General features: G+C 39.2%; 1 protein-coding gene across 1 annotated transcript in view; it reads right to left on the reverse strand.

Annotated features, from left to right (window-relative positions):
• CACNA2D3 (calcium voltage-gated channel auxiliary subunit alpha2delta 3) overlaps positions 1–21,300 on the reverse strand; it is a 579,692-nt gene that overhangs the window by 358,868 nt on the left and 199,524 nt on the right. The window contains exon 4 of the mRNA XM_070933639.1: positions 2,454–2,513. Coding sequence (XP_070789740.1) covers positions 2,454–2,513 — 60 coding nt within the window. The remainder of the gene's footprint in view (positions 1–2,453; positions 2,514–21,300) is intronic.

Raw genomic sequence — 21,300 nt, forward strand, 5'->3', positions numbered from 1 at the left:
AAACAAGCCCCTTTTACAGAGAACAAAAACATCTAAGACATTTCGAATCAGATTTTACAATGCTATTTGTAAAAGGACGAATGGAGTTTCATCTTTCCTTGAATGCACTACCAATTTTATAATTTCCCTTCCAAAGTAAAGGAGCCCAATCATTACTTTTCATTGAGCAGAAGGTATTATAAGGGCTTGCTGTTGTTGCCTTTTAATAAAGAACCACCTCAATCTCCCGTGAAGGGTGGCAGTGGGGTTGCTGAAATCAAGATTAACAATTGATTAGTTTTAATGGCCCATGACAACAATAAACAATAAGGCCCCTGTCAGAAATTAGATTGTGCTGCTAATGCTGCCAACTCAAATGGCTTTTAAACTAAAAGCGCTCAACACTTTTACAAACATAAAAATTTAAGATTTGCACAAATTCTGGAAACATTTACCTTAAATCATAAATTATATAATAGATTTTGTTTGATTTGGGCAATCAATTCTACTGGCTGTTAGAAAAAAAAACAAAATAGAGTAGAATATTAAAAATATAAATACAAAAGGTACAATCAATAGTATCCTTTTGATTGTAAACTTTAATAATACTTTAAATTATACTAAAAGGGAAATGGATATTTCAGCTATATTTTAATTCTGTCTTCACTGTAGTTCTTTTAAATGTATTTGAAACATTATTTCTATGTGTTTAATTTTAAACTTTTGCACTATATTAGTCATAGTAAGCATTGCAACACATTCATATGAATACACTGTGTTATAATCTGGAAATAAAGCTAACACTATTTTTGTGTAAACCTATGATGCAAAAGACCTGACACAATGCATAAAGATCTAGTCAATATGCATCAGAAGAAAAATATTATGGAGCTGGGAAAAAGGAGGAAAAAAATCTACAAAACACTGAAGCAAATTACATAAACACATCAGGCTTTTTAATGCGACAAGAAATAAGGCAGGTAAATTATCCTGCATAATTTTGCTATCAGTACTTAACTCATTTTAATGAAACAGAAATTATTTCAAAGGGAAGATAATTTTGAAGGAATTCTCATGACAGGTGTTAAGTAGTCCTTTTTTTTAGCTGTTTTATGAGTTGGCTAAGGGTTGACTTTAAAAGTGATCTTTGTTGTAAAATCATCTCATCAGCAGTTTCAAGTTTCCCTGCTTTCCTAGGCTTCATGCAGTCCTATGAAGAACCTTTTCCCATTGGAAATTTCCCTTTTTTTTTTTATCAGAGGTGCTAGGACTACTCACCGTGGCCATCTCTCCGCAGCCATCTCACCGTGGCCAACTCACTGTGGGACAACTCGCCATGGACAATTTGTGTAGGATTACTCAGTGTGATAAATGTTATCTGCTACTGTTTCTTTGACATTATTTTATTGACAAAAATGGAAAAATGGAAGAAACAGTGGCAGATAACATTTACCACCTTGAGTTATTCTGCATGAAATTATCTGTGATGAGTTGTTCCAATGTGAGTTGGCCTCAACACATTGTCCTGCAGAAAGTTAGCCATGCTACAGCAAGATAGCCATGGTGGGTTGGCTGCAGCAAAATGGTCATGTTGAGTTGGCCATGGTGAAATGGCTGTGGCGAGTTGGCCACCTCAAATTGTCTCATTTCACATTTTCACTATAAGTGAGAGTCCTGCTCTTTATGAAAGAATTTCTCCTTCACCTGTTGAAATTTGGACAAATTGTCAGCCCTATTTTTCTTTTCTCTCCAGAAATGTCATGGATATCCCTACGGAGCCAATGATGGCCAGCTACAAAAATATGTGGTAAATAGAAATATGTAGTGATGTATAGAAAATGAATTTTACTTTATTTTTTTCCTTTTCTCTATAATAGTAGAAACTGAGGATAGCCATGCTGGATATTTGTCCTCCATTCAAAACAAACCAATACTTCTTTTTTTTTTTTACTATAGCCAATATTTAAATGATGGAATTTGCTACAACAACTTGGAATTGTCTATACATCAGTGGATAAATTCATGGAAATTAAGTAAATCCCAATGGATATTTGTTACAACGGTTGTATGATTTACAATAGAAAAAGCATCAGGATGCTTTTAGTTCATTTCCTGCCTGTGTCTTCCCGTAGGCTTTTGTAATTTATGAAGCTGGATTACATAGACCTTTCAACCTATTGAACCTCTAGTAGGATTTATATTGCTTTTGAGTTTATTTACCATCAAATCTTTTGAAAAGCAAACCTCTAAAAGAATAGTTCAGTCACTTTAATAAACGAATAGGCATTATATTGCTATTGTTTGATCACTTCTTTACAGCAATTTTTAGATTGACTATGATCTGATTCTATAATGAGAAGGCATTCCCATTCTTTACCAACAGTCCTTTTATAGATTCTGCTCTATTTCTATGAATAGTGATTCATGAAACAGAACCTTTTGATTGTAACTGCTGAAGTCAAGTTTTTTCTTACCTGTAAATCAGCATCAAATGTATGTTTCAGGTGAGCTTCTTCTGCAGCTTCAACAAGGCGCTAAACAAAGAAATGTAAAAAAGTAAAATTACTTCCTAGAAATTTGATTTTCGTCCCATGTTGATAATCAAAATTTAGTTTTTATGTTCAATTTACTTAGTTGCACTATATTAATTGCTATAAATATTTGTTTTCTGAAAGTAAGTGACCTGGCCTGGGGTGAGGGAAGGCATGTAGAAATAAGGACATCAATCCTTGGTGGTAATCTCAGTCATGTCAAATGTTCCTATACATGTAAATGTTAAATACTAGTACTTTCTGCAATGCAAAGACTTTTTTTTTCCAGAGTAGTGATTTTCTTGGGTACAGTCATGAATATTCAACTAAGTTCATTATAAATTTTTGAAAAAGTCTAGAATGGCTGTTGCAGGCATTTTAAATAACATCTCCCCTCTTCTATGTGAAAGAAGCACTGAAGTGAAAGAGGTCAAAGGACTTGATATATAATTGAACTTTGTGTAAAATGTTTCAGTGATTCCCCCCCCCCAGACAGCAGCGTTTATGAACATGCTGCATAAAAATGAGTCCCCTACATCACGAGCAGTCAGTCCCTTGAATCTCTCTGATGGAAGCTATAATTCAAAGGTCTCAATTTAGTTTGTTATTGATCCAGAATTTCCAGGCACATCAGAATTAACAATACAATAATGATAATATTGAACACTTATGCTTTAAACAAGAAAGAAAGACTTCAACATGAACATTAAATGAAGAGCAACTATTTATCAAATAATGTTCTCTTTTCTTTCTTTCCCAACAATGCAGCCAAACAGATTTTCATGTTCTCCTCAAGTTCCTTTTGGTTCCTGTTCAAAGAAGCTCTATTCAGTTGATGCACAGGCTACAAGAGTATTTAACTTTTCTTGTTGCTATCTGGCCTCAGTTACTCTTTATCCCAAAATGAGCAGGAATGAAGCTGCATCAAGGAGACCTATTTGCTATGCTCCACCAGACAAGCAGCCCCTCCCTCAATGACAACACACACAGTATGAACATTGGCAGGAGAAACAGCTTCTTGTGTACAATGTATACAACGGTATAGTAAATATTTCCTTAGGAGTAAGACTGCCAAAGTAATAGGAATCACATTCATGTGAAAGCTTTGTGCATAGAGTACCCAAACATCTTCATATTGTTAAGCAATTTCATTTGTACACATCCATTCCTTTTAGTAGTAACTATAAACAAATTTGAATTTTGATTCCCAAAAGAGCAATTTTAAGGCAGAAAATAAATATAACTATACTATTATCAGTGAAACAACCAGAACCATGTAAGCTAAAAATTAAATGAAAAACAATTACTTCAAAACCATTATATTATCAAGTACATTGGAGTCACATTGTTCAGATTTTATGGCTGAGCCCCAGTGGTGTCATCTGCCCCATCAGATGTCATCTTGGGGAGAGAGTTGCCGAGATGGGGGGGTGGCTGTATCCAAGGCTACAGAGATAAGTGAAGCTCAGGTGCCTTCAACCTGGTTACATTTGATATTGATTTCATGAAAATAAATTTTAAAATTCTTCCCCTACTCATTTTATCTGCAGACCAAGTTGGAAAAGAGCAACTGGAGTACATTTAACCTAACTGGTGATAGATTAACATTATTTTTCTTTTAAGAGAAATAACCCTTTTAACCCTTATGCTGAAAGACTGGTCCTGAATTTTTTCTACTCTTGATTTAAAGATTCAAGTCTTTGAGGGAATGAACTCCATATGAGTGGAGTGAAACCAAATGAGAATTTGTATTTTTAAAAAAGCAAAACTGCTTTTCTGATGTTGTTAATTAAAAAAAGGGGGGGAATTGTATTACTACAAAATATGTACAAGTGATTAATTATGCTTTCCTTGACATTTTAATGCAAATATGTTTTTTTATGTATCTTACGCAAGCAAGAAAGCATGTGTCGTAAAGATATACAACTACTGTAATTCCCACAACACTGTCAAATTAAATACTAAGACTGTATTATTATTCTTCTCATTCTTACTAGTACCTATCTCTTTCCACTTATGGCTATATCCATGTTGCTTGTATCTTTATAACTTATATTGTCTTTATTGTTTCCTAGTATGATTTGATTGCTTATTAGTATCCTATGAGTATCACTATGTGTTGTATCTTATGATTCTTGACAAATATATTTTATTTTTTCTTTATGTACACAGAGAGCATATGTACCAAAGACAAATTCCTTGTGTGTCCAATCACACTTGGCCAATAAAGAATTCTATTCTATAAATAGGACTCGGTTATTAGATCGAATAGGACTCAGTTTTATTAGATTAAAAGTAAAAAAAAACATAATCATGAGAATCCTCACAGACATTCTCACAATCATGGTGTATTATGGGAGAAATTCCTTTAAACACTATAATTTTGGACTATTTTATAGATTAGGGATATCTGACTTGGTGACCATACTTGTAAGAAAGATGTTAGAGGAGTGGTAATGAGACATACCTCTTAAAATTTTTTGGGCCAAATTTATATATATTTTAATTGTTTTTAATATTTGTATTTCATGTTTTTAATTCTGGCTGTGCACCGCCCTGAGTCCTCAGGGAGAAGGGCAGTATATAAATTGAAAAGAAAAAAGAAGAGAGATCATGAAGATACGGCTAGTGATGAGAAAGGAAATACCTTTTTTTCCCCAAAATTTGGAATTATAATTAGATATCAGTCTACAGGAATTATCTCCTAGTTCAAGTCTTCTAAAGCAGAGTTCCCCAACCTTTCCAGCTTTGCAGACTGTGGGGGGGAGGAGTGATGGTTCAGTGTGAGCTGCCAGCAAGCATGCATGCATGTGCAGCTCCATTTGTGGCAAAGGCAGGGACACATGCCTGCTACTTGCACAAATGGAGCATGCATGAGTACACGCTCATCCGCTGCTTCTGCAGGTGGGGATGTGTGTGCACACAATCGGCCCTTTTATGGCCCGATTTTGAACAGCTCTGGGCCAGGTGTACCCCCTTTTCTAAAGAATAAATTTCCAAGTTTCTCTACTATGTATCCATATTAATATGTGCACAGAATAAAGCCCCATGCAGGTGGCAGTGCTAAGGAAGCTTATTTTACATCAAAAATTGTATAATCAGGTGTATCTAACTCTTTACTGCATTTATGTAGTGTATATACCTTTCCCCTCCAGTCTGTTATTTTTAATTGCACAGAAATCTAATGAGACTGAATTATATTGAAAGGTAGTTATTGGCTAAAGTCATGCAATGAAAAATGGAATGGGACTATTTACTGGACCCTAGATATCTTACATTCCTTGCTGTATTTTATTTGTTCTCCTTAGCTATCGTAAATGAGATAACAATTTGGTGACTGTCTTCAGCTCTAAGTCGTTATGCACGTATTAGCCCATGTCATGTTTTTACTACATAATTTCATAGAAATTCTTCATGCTTTTCTAGAAGCACAATATTCTCTTTCTCACAATACATTTCTCTCTATGTGCTTGTCTATGTATGTATGAATGTATGTGTATCTAGGCATGTGTTTATGTATGTGGGGAGACACCTTACATAGAAATAGAAATATATTTGTATGTTTACAACTTCTAAAAAACACAAAGGATTTCTATGAAGCTATGTAGTATTCCACCACTACCACCACACCACCTCCATGGTTGTTGTAGATAAAATTTGCCTGTATAAGAACAAACAAATATCATGGGCTTTCTATTGCCTGCTAACTCAGCATCATCCTGGCCTTGATCTGCCCTGCAAAGCTTAGCATTCTAGTATTTCACACTGAAAAGCTTATTACATGCCAAGGAAAACATGGATTTATATACCATTTTAAACTCATTTCATAGAAAAGCATTTATTTTGTCACTTTTCAGCAGCTCCTCCATAAAATCCAGTCACCAGAGTGTAACATAGAATAAAGTCAAGGAAAAATCATTGTTTCTCATTGTTCAGAATGACTTATTTTATATTAACATGCAAATCTTATTACAGAAGCATTCAGATGTTCTGGATTTTTGTTGAAGTACTTGACAATTTTGACAAATGTTACCTTCACCACCAAATCTTATTTTTTTTCTTTATTTGTGTTAAGAATATTAAAAATGAGATGGGCATTCTACACATAAAGACGTTTGCAAGACCATCTCTCTATTTTGTAGTATATATGGTTTCCACTTGATGCCAGTATACTTATCAACAAGATTACGTGACTCTTAGTTCTCTTAATCAAATATTTCCATTTGTTCCAGTGTAGTACATACATCTGTATAAACCAGGTCTTTTAGAACAGTGAATTGCAAAAAAGTAGTCAATCAAAGTACCTAGAGCCGTGATGGTGAAGCTATGGCACGCGTACCACAGGTGGCATGAGGAGCCATATCTGTGGGCACGCGAGCGTTGCCCTAGCTCAGCTTCAGCACGCATGCACACTCCAGCCAACTGATTTTCGGGCCTTCCAGGCCCACTGGAAGTCAGGAAACGGGCTGTTTCTGGCATCCGGAGGGCCTCCGGGGGATGAAGAAGGCCATTTTTGCCCTCTCCAGGCTTCTAGAAAGCCTTTGGAGCCTGGGGAGGGCAAAAAACCAGCCCTACCGGGCTCACTGTGCCATCATGTGCCAAAAGTGGTGGGAGAACGGGGGGATTGCACACATATGCACGGGAGGCAGGCCACATTGAATTATGGTGTGGGCACGCACGCACGTACCCCCCGCCCTACCTCCACTTTTGGCACACAACGGCAAAAAGGTTAGCCATCACTGACCTAGAGGGTACCAGGTTAAAGTTCTGAAGGCAAAGCAACAAACAATTGAGGGTGATTTTCTCCTACTCCATTCTGAGCATACATATCCAAAGGGATGTTTAAATACTAGCATTCTGCATATAACAATATTTTTAAACTTAACATTCAAACTAAGCAAGTTTTACTCAGGGGAGAGCATGAATGAAGTAAACTGAGGAATCATAATAGTTATGTTTTTCCTTTAAAAAGCCTCCACCAACCTACTTGTATTTATTTATTTATTTATTTTATTTATTGCGATTTATATGCCGCCTTTCTCCCTAGGGACTCAAGGCGGCTTACAAAATGACAACTTCAATACAAATCACAATACAATATCAAATTAAAATCAGTAACCCAATTAAAAACAATTTAAAATTATACCAGTGTACCCCCAAACGGATCAGTTTAATTGGCAGAAGAGCCACGTCTTCAGCTCGCAACGGAAGGAAAGAAGGTCGGGGGCTGTCCTGAGCTCAGTGGGCAATCCATTCCAGAGGGTCGGGGCTCCCACAGAGAACGCCCTCCCCCTGGGGGTCGTCAGCCGACATTGTTTGGCCGACGGCACCCTGAGGAGGCCGACTCTGTGAGAGCGCACAGGACGATGGGAGAACGGCTGGAGATGGTCCTGCAAGTACCCCGGGCCTAAGCCATGAAGGGCTTTATAGGTGAGCACCAGCACCTTGAAACGTATCCGGAGTGCCACCGGTAGCCAGTGCAGCTCACGCAGGAGAGGTGTTACACGGGAGTATCTAGACGCCCCCGTAACTACCCGCGCGGCTGCATTTTGGACTAGCTGAAGCCTCCGGACACATCCCAAGGGCAGCCCCATGTAGAGGGTGTTACAGTAGTCCAACCTAGAGGTAACAAGGGCGTGAGTGACCGTGGCGAGGGCATCCCGGTCTAGGAACGGACGCAACTGGCGCACAAGACGGACCTGTGCGAAGGCCCCCCTGGTTACGGCCGTCAGATGGTCATCTAAAGACAGCCGAGAATCCAGGAGGACACCCAAGTTGCGGACCCTGTCAGAGGGAGCAAGGATTTCACCTCCGATCATTAAGGATGGAACCTCCAGATCCCGGGATGCCGGCATCCACAGCCACTCAGTCTTGGAAGGGTTGAGTCTAAGCCTGTTCCTCCCCATCCAAACCCGCACCGCTTCCAGGCAGTGGGACATCACGGAAAGGGCATCCCTAGGGTGGTCAGGGGTGGAGATGTAAAGCTGGGTATCATCAGCATATTGATGATACCTCACCCCAAAACCACGGATGATCTCACCCAGCGGTTTCATATAGATATTAAAGAGCAGAGGGGAGAGAACCGATCCCTGAGGCACCCCACAAGTGAGAGGCCTCTGGGAGGATCCCTGACCCCCCGCCCAAACAGACTGCAGACGGCCCGAGAGATAGGAGGAGAACCACTGTAAAACAGTGCCTCCTAACCCCATCCCCCTGAGCCGCTGCAGCAGGATACCATGGTCGATGGTATCGAATGCCGCTGAGAGGTCAAGAAGGACCAGGATGGAGGAGCAACCCCCATCTCTGGCCCGCCAGAGATCATTTACTAGGGCGACCAATGCCGTTTCCGTGCTGTGGCCACGTCTGAAACCAGATTGGTAAGGATCCAGGTAGTCAGTTTCCTCCAGGAATTGAGGGAATTGCTGTGCCACCACGGACTCAACAACCTTCGCTAAAAAGCGAAGGTTGGAGACTGGACGGTAGTTGTTAAGTACGTCAGGATCCAGGTTAGGCTTCTTAAGGAGGGGTCGAACCACCGCCTCTTTAAGCGCAGCGGGAAAGACCCCTTCCTTTAGTGAAGCGTTGACAATAGCCTGGATCCAGTCTCCAGTCACCTCCCTGGCTGCCGAAACAAGCCAGGAGGGACAAGGGTCCAGTAAACATGTGGAAGACCCCAACCTACCCATAATCCTGTCCACGTCATCCAATGAAACAGGCTCAAACTCAACCCAGATGTCTCCACCGAGACTAGGCCCTGTCACCTCAACGGACTCTGTCCAGTCGGAGTCCAACCCGGTCCGAATCTGAGTGATTTTATCTTGCAGAAACTGTGCAAAATCCTCAGCACGGCCCTGTAAGGGGTCCTCCCTCGCTCCCTGATTAAGGAGGGAGCGGGTCACTCTAAACAGGGCTGCTGGGCGATTTTCTGCAGATGCAATGAGAGTGGCGAAATAGTTACGTTTCGCCACTTCCATCGCCACAAGATAAGACCTAATATGGGTTCTTAGTTGTGTTCGGTCGGACTCGGATCGGGAGGATCTCCAATCACCCTCCAGGTGTCTTTTCCGACGCTTCATTTCCCTGAGCTCCACGGTAAACCAAGGAGCCGCCCGGGATCTGCGTCGGATCAGAGGCCGCAAAGGCGCGATTCGATCCAAGGCCCCCACCGCAGCCTGTTCCCAGGCCGCGACAAGTGACTCAGATGAATCGTGGGCTAAGGAGGCAGGAAATGACCCAAGCTCCATCAGGAAACTTTCGGGTTCCATCAGGCGCCTGGGGCGGAACCATCTTACTGGTTCCACACCCCTGCGACGGGGGGTGGCGGAGGAAAAGTCGAGTCTAAAGAGGGAATGATCGGTCCATGACAGAGGGTCAATAGATAGAGTCCCCTCCCCACGATCATTTATCCACTGTCCAGAGAGAAAAATAAGGTCGAGTGTGTGTCCTCCAATATGAGTTGGGCCCTGTACAATCTGAGTCAGGTCCATGGCTGTCATGGAGGTCATGAACTCCTGCACCAACTCAGATGACTCACCAGCCGATGGCAGATTGAAATCTCCCACAACCAAAAGGTTGGGGAGTTCCACCGTCAATTCGGCTAAGACATCTAGTAGTGCGGGCAGGGCTGAGGCCACGCAGCTGGGGGAGAGGTACATGATCAACAGCCCAGACTGAACTCCAGGGTCCCATTTCAAAAGGAGGGATTCACACCCGCCAACCTGAGGAACAGTGACCTCCCTAGGCCTAAGACTTTCCTTAATAACTACCGCCACTCCTCCGCCCCTCCCCTGGAGTCGTGGCTGGTGTAGTATCCGGAAACCTGGGGGACACAAATCCACGAGAGGGACACCGCCCTCCGGCCCCAGCCAGGTCTCAGTGATACAAGCCAGATCCGCGTCCTCCTCGTCTATAAGATCTCGGACGAGAAGTGTCTTGTTCACCATGGACCTGGCATTTAAGTACACCAGTCGTATAAACTCTGAGCAGCTTTATATCAGCATTTCATACAACACAACAGATCATAAACTAGACAATCATATTTTAGCCTACCATCTTGGGATGAATCCAGTTCAAGATTTAATTTATAGTTCACTCTGTTACCTGAATTTAGGAAAACTGGGTTAATTAAGTAAATAAGGGAAGCGGGCCTTATGAGCCCCATTTCTGTTTCCTTTTCTTATTTGTTCTATAACCAAATCACTATGTTCTGCTGATAAATCGATCAACAATCACAAGTGACTTTTGCTTCTTCTTAACCATCACTTTTTTAAAACTTGGGACTGTGTTTTAAGATAACACTTCAAAGCACAGTTACCCAGAAATAGCTTAAATTAAGTGAGATCTGCTTACAAAAGAAAATCTTACATTGTTTAAAGCCTTACAGATATTCTTTGTGCATCAGATATTAAAATCCTTGTCAGTCAACTACAGCCTAAAATTAGGGCATGAAAATTAATCTAACTAAAATGAGCACCCTTGCAATTAAACACTGTTTAGATTCCAAGAGTGGAAAAATCCACTTAATTAAACAGATTATACTATGTTGTCTCAGACAGGGAAGCACTGAAAAAAACATTCCATATGCCTCCTGCAGTACACAAACAACTTTATATTTTTTTCCTCATATTGTCTAAAATTTAACCACATTTTAGCAGCAAGACTCCAGTTCAAGATTTCCAAAATATTATAACCAAAACTACCCTACACCTATCTTTGCAATTATTAAGAATACATCAGAATCAGACACTACAGCAGAGCTATTGAGGTAAGACCAATACAGAATAAAGAATATTTAATATAAGCATAGCATTATATTGAACTGATTTTTAAATATTACAATTGTCTAGATGCTGTTGAACTCCAACCACAGCAGTCATTTAGTAAATTTTAGAATAAGACTTTCGACTAGCTGATAAAAGCTTGATAGCAATCCTCTGTAGATGTTTTGAGGCTTGTCACCTTTTTATCGATTTCCTTCCTGAAGATTAAACCTCTATCTGCCCTCCTATCTTGCATATAAGGCCTCACCTTATGCTTTACAAAGAATGATTCTCCCCCCAGTAATACTAACACTAATATTGTCCATATCCCTATAATGTACAGAGAAGGGTTTAAAAAAATAGTACCCCACCAATTTAATTCAAAGAATTATGCTTGTGCTGACAACATTTTTCTTTATCTAGGAATAAAATCCTAGAAGACAAACTAGTCTTCAGTACTAGGCAGTTTAAACACTTGCTAGGCAATCTAACAGATCCTTACCAGATTACTGCTATTCTATCCCTGAAAACAAAGAGGTATTGGACTATTAAACCAGGTTCCATTAATATTTATTATTTATTATTTATTTATTATTTCGATTTCTATACCGCCCTACTCCCGAAGGACTCAGGGTGGTGCACAGCCAGACAATAAAAACACATCCATACAAAATTTAAAAGTAGAATAAAATTGAATTAAATAGTTTTGGCTCCGACAAGTTTAAAACCCCGAACTGTTTAAAACCAATTTTAAAATTGAATATATAAGATGCTAAAAGATATTTAAAAATTGAAAATATTTTATGAAAGAGAGAGAAAATTAGGCCAGGCCCACCTGGTGAAATAATAAGGTCTTTAAGGCGCGGCGGAAGGTGCGCAGATCCAGGATCCTCCGTATCTCTGGGGGGAGCTCATTTCAGATAATAGGTGCCCCCACAGAGAAGGCTCTCCCCCTGGGGGCCGCCAGTCGACATTGTTTGGCTGACGGCACCCGGAGGAGCCCCTCTCTATGGGAGAGTACCGGCCGGTGGGAGGCTATTGGTGGTAGTAGGCGGTCCCGCTAGTACCCAGGTCCTAAGCCATGGAGTGCTTTAAAGGTGGTAACCAAAACCTTGAAGCGCACCCGGAAGACCACTGGGAGCCAGTGCAGCTCACGCAGGAGGGGTGTTACATGGGAACGCCATGTCGCTCCCATTACCACCCGCGCGGCCGCACTCTGCGCCAGTTGGAGCCTCCGGGTGCTCCTCAAGGGGAGCCCCATGTAGAGAGTGTTGCAATAGTCCAGGAGGGAGGTGACAAGGGCATGAGTGACCGTGTGTAACGAGTCCCGATCCAGAAAGGGACGCAACTGGCGAATCAGGCGAACCTGATGAAAAATCCTCCCGGTCACGGCCGTCAAGTGCTCTTCTAAAGACAGCCGTGAATCCAGGAGGACGCCCAAGTTGCGCGCCCTCTCCGTGGGGGCCAATGACTCACCCCCAATAGTCAGTGATGGCACCAACTGACTATATCGGGACATCGGAAACCACAGCCACTCGGTTTTGGATGGGTTGAGCCTGAGCCTATTCCTCCCCATCCAGATCCGCACGGCCTCCAGGCACCGGGACATCATTTCAAGGGGGTGGAGATGTACAGCTGGGTGTCGTCCGCGTACTGGTGGTACTTCACCCCGAAACCACAGATGATCTCGCCCAGCCGCTTCACATAAATGTTGAACAGGAGGGGCGAAAGGACCGACCCTTGCGGCACCCCACATATGAGGGGCCTCGGGGTTGACCTCTGCCCCCCTGTCAACACAGACTGCAACCGGTCAGAGAGAAAGGAGGAGAACCACCGCAACACAGTGCCTGCCACCCCTAACTCTTCCAGCCGGTGCAGCATGATACCATGGTCGCTGGTATCAAAAGCCGCTGAGAGATCTAACCAATTACAATCACTGTAATGCACTAAGTGATAATAATATCACTTGTGTACCTTATAGTGATCTCTATACCAAGTAATTGCTTTTCAAACTCCCAGTTTGGTTATGCTGTTATACTTTTACACAAAGTCCTAGATGAATTTTGCAGCTAGGCTATATTCCAGGACACTGCAATTATGAAAGATGTGTTAACCATCACATCCATTTAGTATTATCCAGATGTCCAAGATTCATTCCAAATTTACTTTAAAATCCAAGACCCTTTTTTTCTATTTGCATGGTTAAAAAAAAAAAAATTGGTGGAAAAGGGAATATTAATTCAAACCTGGTCTCAATTCAGAGTCATCTTTCCAATGAGATCACCAACTGTTGCTCCAAACAGAGTCTTTTGCATGGAAGAGTGGACACTGACAGGAGACGAATCAAAAAGATCATGGAAAAACAAGGAATATTGAGGAGCTTTGAAAATAACATGTCAATGTTGAATAAGTGGCTACTTGTTCAAGAAATAGCAAATTATATTATGAGGTATCTTTTCTAACTCACAGTATAATCATTATCACTTGAAGTTAAGAGAGTCTCAGATACAAAGAAGGCAGTTTATAGACTGATCCTTTCCAATATGAACTTATATTGAAATGGTATGGTCTATACAGTCCACCTTTCCTTGAGAGAGAGATAAAGGGGGGGGGAAATAAAGATACAGATACAGATGTCACATTTGTCATGTCCTACCTACAAGTTTTCACATGACTTCCAAGGATAGCTCCTAAAGCTTTGTATGTAATTATCTAGAATGTAATGGTCTATAAATTCAATTCCCAATGCAAAGTTTTAGCCCCACAGAATAATAAATATATCTGAAGATTCCCAAACAGGACAAAACCAGTCATGTATTGCCTGCTGGTGGTTAATGTAAAACCAGACTAAGAGCAAACAGTAATCTTTTTGGTGGTTGTGGATTCTTTGCAGGTGAAATTACATTCATTCAGAGTTAGATACTACTTGAGCAAGATGATGGGCAATGTCTTCAAGATAAACTGGGCTTAATTTAGTTTGTAGAGAATGATGAAACGGATAGGGTGCTTTATGGCATAAGTTCCACCTCTTGTGTGTTGGACACATATCTCAGCTTGCTCTTTCCTGCAGTATTTGAATTATGAAAGGAAAATATGGGAACCCTTAAAAAATATCCACAATCCCAATACCTGGGTTTTGCTTCTTCTTTTTTTTTAGTTTAAATCAAATTCAACAGGAGGTCCTGTATTTCAGGAAGCCACCAAGAAGCTACAAGTAAAAAGACTACACATTCTTCTCTTCTTTGCTGCATATTATGCTGCATGTATATAAATAAATGTTTCTATATGTGATATTTGTTATTATTTACAGACCTTGTTCTTTGGATGGTATTTTTCTCAAGATTCTTAACTGCAAGCACTATTAAACACAACAATTTTCTCCCGTTTTCATAAAAATTCATATCTCTCCACATATAATATTATTGGATTCTGTGAGCCCTCCTGTGGCTAAATTTTAACATCTGCATATTTCCAGGATTGTATAAAGAGGAAATTCATCACATCGGATTAATTTTTTATTCCAAAATAATGACTTCATGAAGGGGGATCTAGCTTCATCCTAGTTTCTGCATGTCTGTTAAATTTTTACATTTCCAGGTTTTAATTACTTTTGTAATCATAATACATTCAACATGAGTACCAACAATTTAATATATTTCTGACCCAATTTGAACCCCTGAATAGCAAGCTGAATGTTCAACTTGCACTGAAACATTTTTCTGTCAAATAGCTTATCCTAAACTACATCATGATCACTGGCCACCTCAGTGGAAGAAGTAGATTTATGGATGCATCCTCAGCATCTACCGATCCCATGATCCAGCGCAGATTGAAAGCTGTTTTATTAGGTTACAGCAGCTATCACTCTCCTTCCTCCAAACTAAAAAGTGGGGCTCTTACAAATGGGGTAACTTTATGATGCATTAGCATTTTTTTCCCCCAGGGACTGCTGGCTAATGTACTAATATTCATGCTCATTCCTTGATATCAGATATAGCTAATTGCACGGAAGGAGTTTCAATTATTAGTTTGTGGGTTTTTTTTAAAAAAAAAATAAATGTAAATATTCTAAGCAACTATTACAAAGTCAACTTGAGGAAATTATTTTTGCCATATTAAAAACAGTTAATTCATTAAGTTTAAATCTAGAGTTGTTTTATGGTGAGACAGGCGGCATATAAATTTAATGAATGAATAAATAAATAATTCAGCTCAGGAATACCACCAAGTAAGGTATTGAAAACTATTATAACCATTGGCAAGTTAGCTTCATCTTCCATAAAATTGGGCCAGTGGACACAGAAAGCAATGGGCCAGCACAATAGAAATATGCAGGTAAGGATGGGTGGGCATTTATTGTTCTGGTTCAACTGGCGATGAGGACAGATTTTAATGTTAGATTTGACAAATGCAGGAGAGATGAAAACTCCAAAATTCCTGCTTTTCCAAAGCTATCCTTCCAAAAGAAATTCTAATGCCTTTTCCAAGTTCTATTTCTCAGGGTAAATGAAAATCCTAAATTGCTCATGTTTGATTTGGTTTTATAATGGCACAGATTATTATATTCAACCAAGCAGGGAAGAAATCATTATTCACCAGCCTACATGTCTGTGGTTTCACTGATGCCATTCAGATTTTGCACAGAAGGTTGACCAGCAGCACTTGCAGCATGCTTTTAAATTACAAAATTTGCATACATTCAGCCTGGCTATTAGAATGAGCAAATCCTATAGCCAATTTAATGCAGTCTGATAACTTATTTATCTGCCTTAGTGTTTAACTGGATTTTTTTCCCCTGCTGCTCTACTACCTATTTCAGATTAGGTATTTATAAACAAGCATAGTCACAAATACATGATGTAACAGTCAAATAAACAGAATATATGATATATTTATTCTGCTTGTGTTTCTGATAGCTTCAGCATTTATTTTGGTTCCATTACAGACCATAAACAGCAAATTTAGAACTCCACCTAATCCTTATAATATTATATTACATACATAATCTACCCCATGCAAATAATGCTGCACATATGGAAGCAATATTGAAGAAACCTGTAGTAGGATATAGATAATGGTAAGAAATGAAAACAGCAATTGTTAATCATTATAGCTGTTTACAAATGGTCTAAGCCAAAAGAAAAATATTAATTTATAATAGCATAATGAAATGGATTTGAATATATTTCATTCTGCTTTTATACCAGAGAGTTCAAGCTTATATGCAAGATTTTCTACATTATATTTGCAAGGTAAAATTCAAATATACACAATGAGTTTTATCACTCCAATCTCACTGTTTTAATTGCATTGCACAAAGGTTTTCCAATTAATTTTATAAATATGTTATATGTTTTGTAACTTTCCATGATTGATTTAAATAGAAAAAGTTATCAGATTCATTCATACCAACTTAACTCAGAAACTAGTAAGATTAGCGAAGGCTTCATTCTGGTTTAACTGTATGATAATTAATGGAGGGGGGAAAAACCCAATGTTTGATACAATATATTAAAAAATACTAAAGTGAGTTAAAACAGCATCTTGAAAAGTCAGTGGTTCATTTAATACAATCAACTGTCTGATTGCAAGGCAGTGTCACCAGATATGGAGGAGATAATTCCTGGTTGAAGATATACTAGAAAGGAAAATGTAATTATTTTTACATCTTTTTTCTGAACCATTAAAGTTAATTTGAATATGGTTTCTGTCTTAGATTACATAGGCCAGCAGAGTGCTGCTTACATTCTCAATCTTCACATCAAAGTAGCAAACAACCCCAGATCATCTTTTAACACAGATGCATAGATTTCTCATTTCATGACTAGAAAATTGTAGTTGAATAAGGATTTGGAATAATAACAGTACAGAACTTTTTGACAGAACTGTAAATTAAATATCAGGGTTGTGTACTGTCTAATTGAGGCAAATAATTTTACATGATTTCATGTGGGTCTTCAGGACCAGAGGGTTTGTCTTCTGAGCTTTTGGACTGATGCTGGAGCCCATCTTGAGGGAACTTCTGTCATACTCTGCTAGAGAGAAGTTCCATAATGGTGGACTCCAGCTTGAATCTGGAAGCTCAAGAAGATAAAACCTGGTGACCAAGACATTATCCTGGGACACCTATATTCACTTTCCTTCATGCAAATATTTTTTTCCCAGAAGTGGAAGCACAGCAATGTCTCTATAGAAAAAAAAAAAAAAATTCAGGACACTAGTAGAAACTCTGAGTTGAGAATTTAAGAAATAATTTTGATCTCCCAAAATATGAATAAAGTATAAAATAAAGCCATCCATTTGAGTATCTTAATTCTGGCTAACTCATTTATATTCAGGCTAATGATATTAACAATTCATTTTCTACCTAATGAAACAAAAATGAAATTAAAGGAGCACAGCTGATAAGCTTTTCGTAAAAGTAAATTCTTTGAAATTCAAATGTATTTTACTCTGGTGCTCATAGAAATATTTGCCAATGTGTTATAGGCTGTTAAAATTACTACTTAAAAGGACTTGAGAACAACTAACTGAGACATAATTGGGTTTCCATCAACGATCAAAAGGAGCCAGTTAACCCTGGGATAAATAATTAGCTGCTGTTTCATTAAGATAATTCCCAATTTTAAAATCAAGGGATTAAATTCAACCCAAACAAAATCCCACTGCTTTTAATGAATTTCAAAGGCATGATCATGTTTTTACCTGTGGGATCCATTAAAGAAGATAAAGGTAGTGAAGCGTAGCAGCTATGACATTTACCCATCTGGCATCAGAATTCTCCACATATTATTTTTAAGGATAATTCCTGGAAAACTGGTCTATCAAGTGTTTACTGATTTACTGATATCCTGTCAACAGCTGCTGCCTTGTTTCCAATGAAAAGAAAAAAAGGGGCACTTATTAGCCTTCAACGGCTAATAGAAATATTATTTTCCCTTAGGTCATTTTCATGCTGGGAATATTACTTAAGGAGAGTATGCATATTAGTGCCCTCTAATAGAAAATATATAGTTGTGAGCAGGGGGAGGGGATAATTATGCAGATTTGAAAGAAGTCATACAAATAATATACAGTATGAACAAAGACTACTTAATAACAATGAAAAATAAAGGGAGTAGTCCAGGTTATACTTAAAATCCAAACCTTGAATAAGCATTATCATCTCTTTTCCCTTTCCCAAAAGCTTTCTCCATTTGTTTTCTCCATAAATGTTTACCAAATTAATAATAATAATAATAACAACACCATCAAACATCTACAACTGCCTATCCCAGGTCCTTGGGTAGGACTCAATAGATCAGTGATGGCGAACCTATGGCATGTGTGCCAGAAGTGGCATGCAGAGCCATCTCTCCAGGCACGCAAGCTGTCACCCGTTGCTCTTCTGGGTTCCGGCGTGACAGCCAGCTGGTCTTCATGTGTGCCAGAAACTGGAAGAGCAGCCACGAGCAACCTATGTGCACTGGCCATCTGGTCTTCCAGTTTCTGGCGCACATGTACGTGCGAAGACCGGCTGGCCGGGATGCATGTGCATGTTGGAAACCGGAAGACCTGGTCTTCACACGGGTGGGAGAGGCAGAAATGGGAAGAGCAGCTGCCCAGCATGCGATGCACACTGGGCGGCTGCTCTTCCAGTTTCTGGTGCGCGCACTCCTGTTTCAGCATTCTTAGCCAAAAAGGTTCACCAACCCTGTGATAGATGGATAAAAATGTCAAATCCAGTCTGAACATCTGACTGATTGTGAGATGAACCATAACAAAAATTGACCTCTAGTGAGACCCTACCTTTATGTGGTTGTTGGGCATGTGTGCTCTGTGGAAGATAAGAGCTATATCACAGGTTGAACCATACTAAACAGATCTTACCAGAGGAGCCAGACAAAGAATGTCATTAGCGTAGAAACATATGCTATTTCATATTACAAAAACCCATACCGAATCAGTCATCACCCGTGTCAACAAGGACCATGCTTGGTGTTGAAGTTCCTGGACATCTGTAGAAAAATGAGCTACAAGGCTCAGGACTCTTGGCTGAGCAACCAGGGCCAGCAGCTGTAGAACTATTAGAAGAAAAGATGTTTACCTTTAACACCACAAACATCAATATCTACCTATCCCAGGCCATCCAGAAGGATTTGACAGATGGATAAAAATGCCAAATACAGTCTAAATATCTGGCTGACTGTGCAATGAACCATAATAGCAACATGGAAAGTTGCTTACAAAGAAGTTAAGTGAAATTGACAATATAATTAGTATATGGATGGTGATGACCAAATTTATCCAGTGTCATATTCTTAATAAGGACTTTATAGGGGCAATATATATGAAATCTTTGGGTACATAACATAACTACCATTCTGGTTACCAATAAATAAGTTATTTAGCAGTTTCTCCAAATATAAAAGACATATTTCAGAGATAAACAGAATATGATTAAGAGAAATTGTCACACCCAAATGATCTCAAAAAGGCAAATGGAAAGCACAAATTTGCAATTCTCCAAGTCCCTCTTCATTTTTCCTATGTATGTAAAAGTGAAAGATCAGTCATGCTTTAGGTCTCTACCACATATAATGATTTAACTTTTTTAAAAAGCAAATTCAATAATACAAAATCTGAAACATTTTTAATTTACCTCAAGCAAAACCTCATTGTGTTAATATCTCAAGCCCTAGCAAACTAAGGTTTAAAAGATACGTTTTAGGGCCCGTCAACTTTCTTGTCAGTTCTTATATGAAATTTGATGTTCCTATTCTGACAGAAGTATTCTCTCCCAACATGGCCTTCATACAAGTTCTAAAATGCCACAGGGAAAGATTAAAAAGAACGAAGAATGTACACACAAGGATAATATTGAGGGACTACCTCTTCCTGATTTCATCATTCTATTGAATTCTACCAGATCCAATAGAATGGGCATGTTATGGTTCCATAGTCTAGGAAACTTTATTTGGCCAGTCCTAGGGAGTGGGCAGTGGGCTTTTTCTGCTGTGTTGTCTGCATTATGGAATCTTCTTCCTGTAGAGATGAGATCAGCCTCATTTCTCCTGAGCTTTTCAAGGTCTCCCAAGATCTGGTTATGCCAGTACGCATGGGGACCTCAAGGGACAGGTGAACTAATATGATGTGCTTCCTTATTGTCCACAGGGAGAAGGGCAGTATATAAATTGGAAATAAATTGGAAATTGAAAATAAATATTCCTCCATCTATTATTTTTGTTTTAGTTTTGCTTTTACAATGTTAATGATTTTTAATAATTATTATATAATTGTTTTAGATAATGACTGTTTTATATTTTTATTGTTTTACTTTACTATGCTGCCCAAAGTAACTTTCTGTGAGATGGACAGTTATGTAAATTCAGTAAACGAATAAATAAATAAATAATGTGTGTGTGTAGATATGTATAGACAGTCTACAGAGATATACTGTATCTTTCCTTAGTTCCTGCTATACAACTTCATCATGATGGACTGGTGGTGTGATTCCTGGAAAGGATGTGGAAGAATGCCAAGTATGCATGCCAAGAGAATATATACCCAGGAGGGTAAAACAAGGTGTGAACATAATTCCATCTGTTCAGCTAAAGCGAGTCAGCAACTATATAGCAGCAATATAGGAATTTGCTGGAGGCAGATGATCATTTCAATGACAATACTAAAACATCATTTCATATTGCACCGGGGAAGACACTCCTCTCTTTTACTAGGAAAACCACATGAATAGACAAGCTAAAGTGATTGATTATACATTGCTGGTTGATGGCCCCTCAGGTCAGATGGTATTCAACATGCTATTTGAGCAAAAGCTAAAGATCCTTTACAATACTAATGGTGTTTATGATGTTGCTAGATTAAAGCCTTCAAGATGTCTAGTTGCTGTTGCTGCTGTGCAGGGGGAAAAAATTTGAGGCTGCAAAAAAGAATTATAGTGGAAATATGGAATATAAGAAGAATAAACATGGAAAAGTTTCACACAGTGAAAGATGAAATACATCAACTAACAGACTATTATAACCACATGG

Source organism: Pituophis catenifer, unplaced genomic scaffold (assembly GCF_029215685.1).
Source record: "Pituophis catenifer annectens isolate HBS135680 unplaced genomic scaffold, rPitCat1.0.hap2 SCAF_2, whole genome shotgun sequence".
Classification (NCBI taxonomy): domain Eukaryota; kingdom Metazoa; phylum Chordata; class Lepidosauria; order Squamata; family Colubridae; genus Pituophis; species Pituophis catenifer.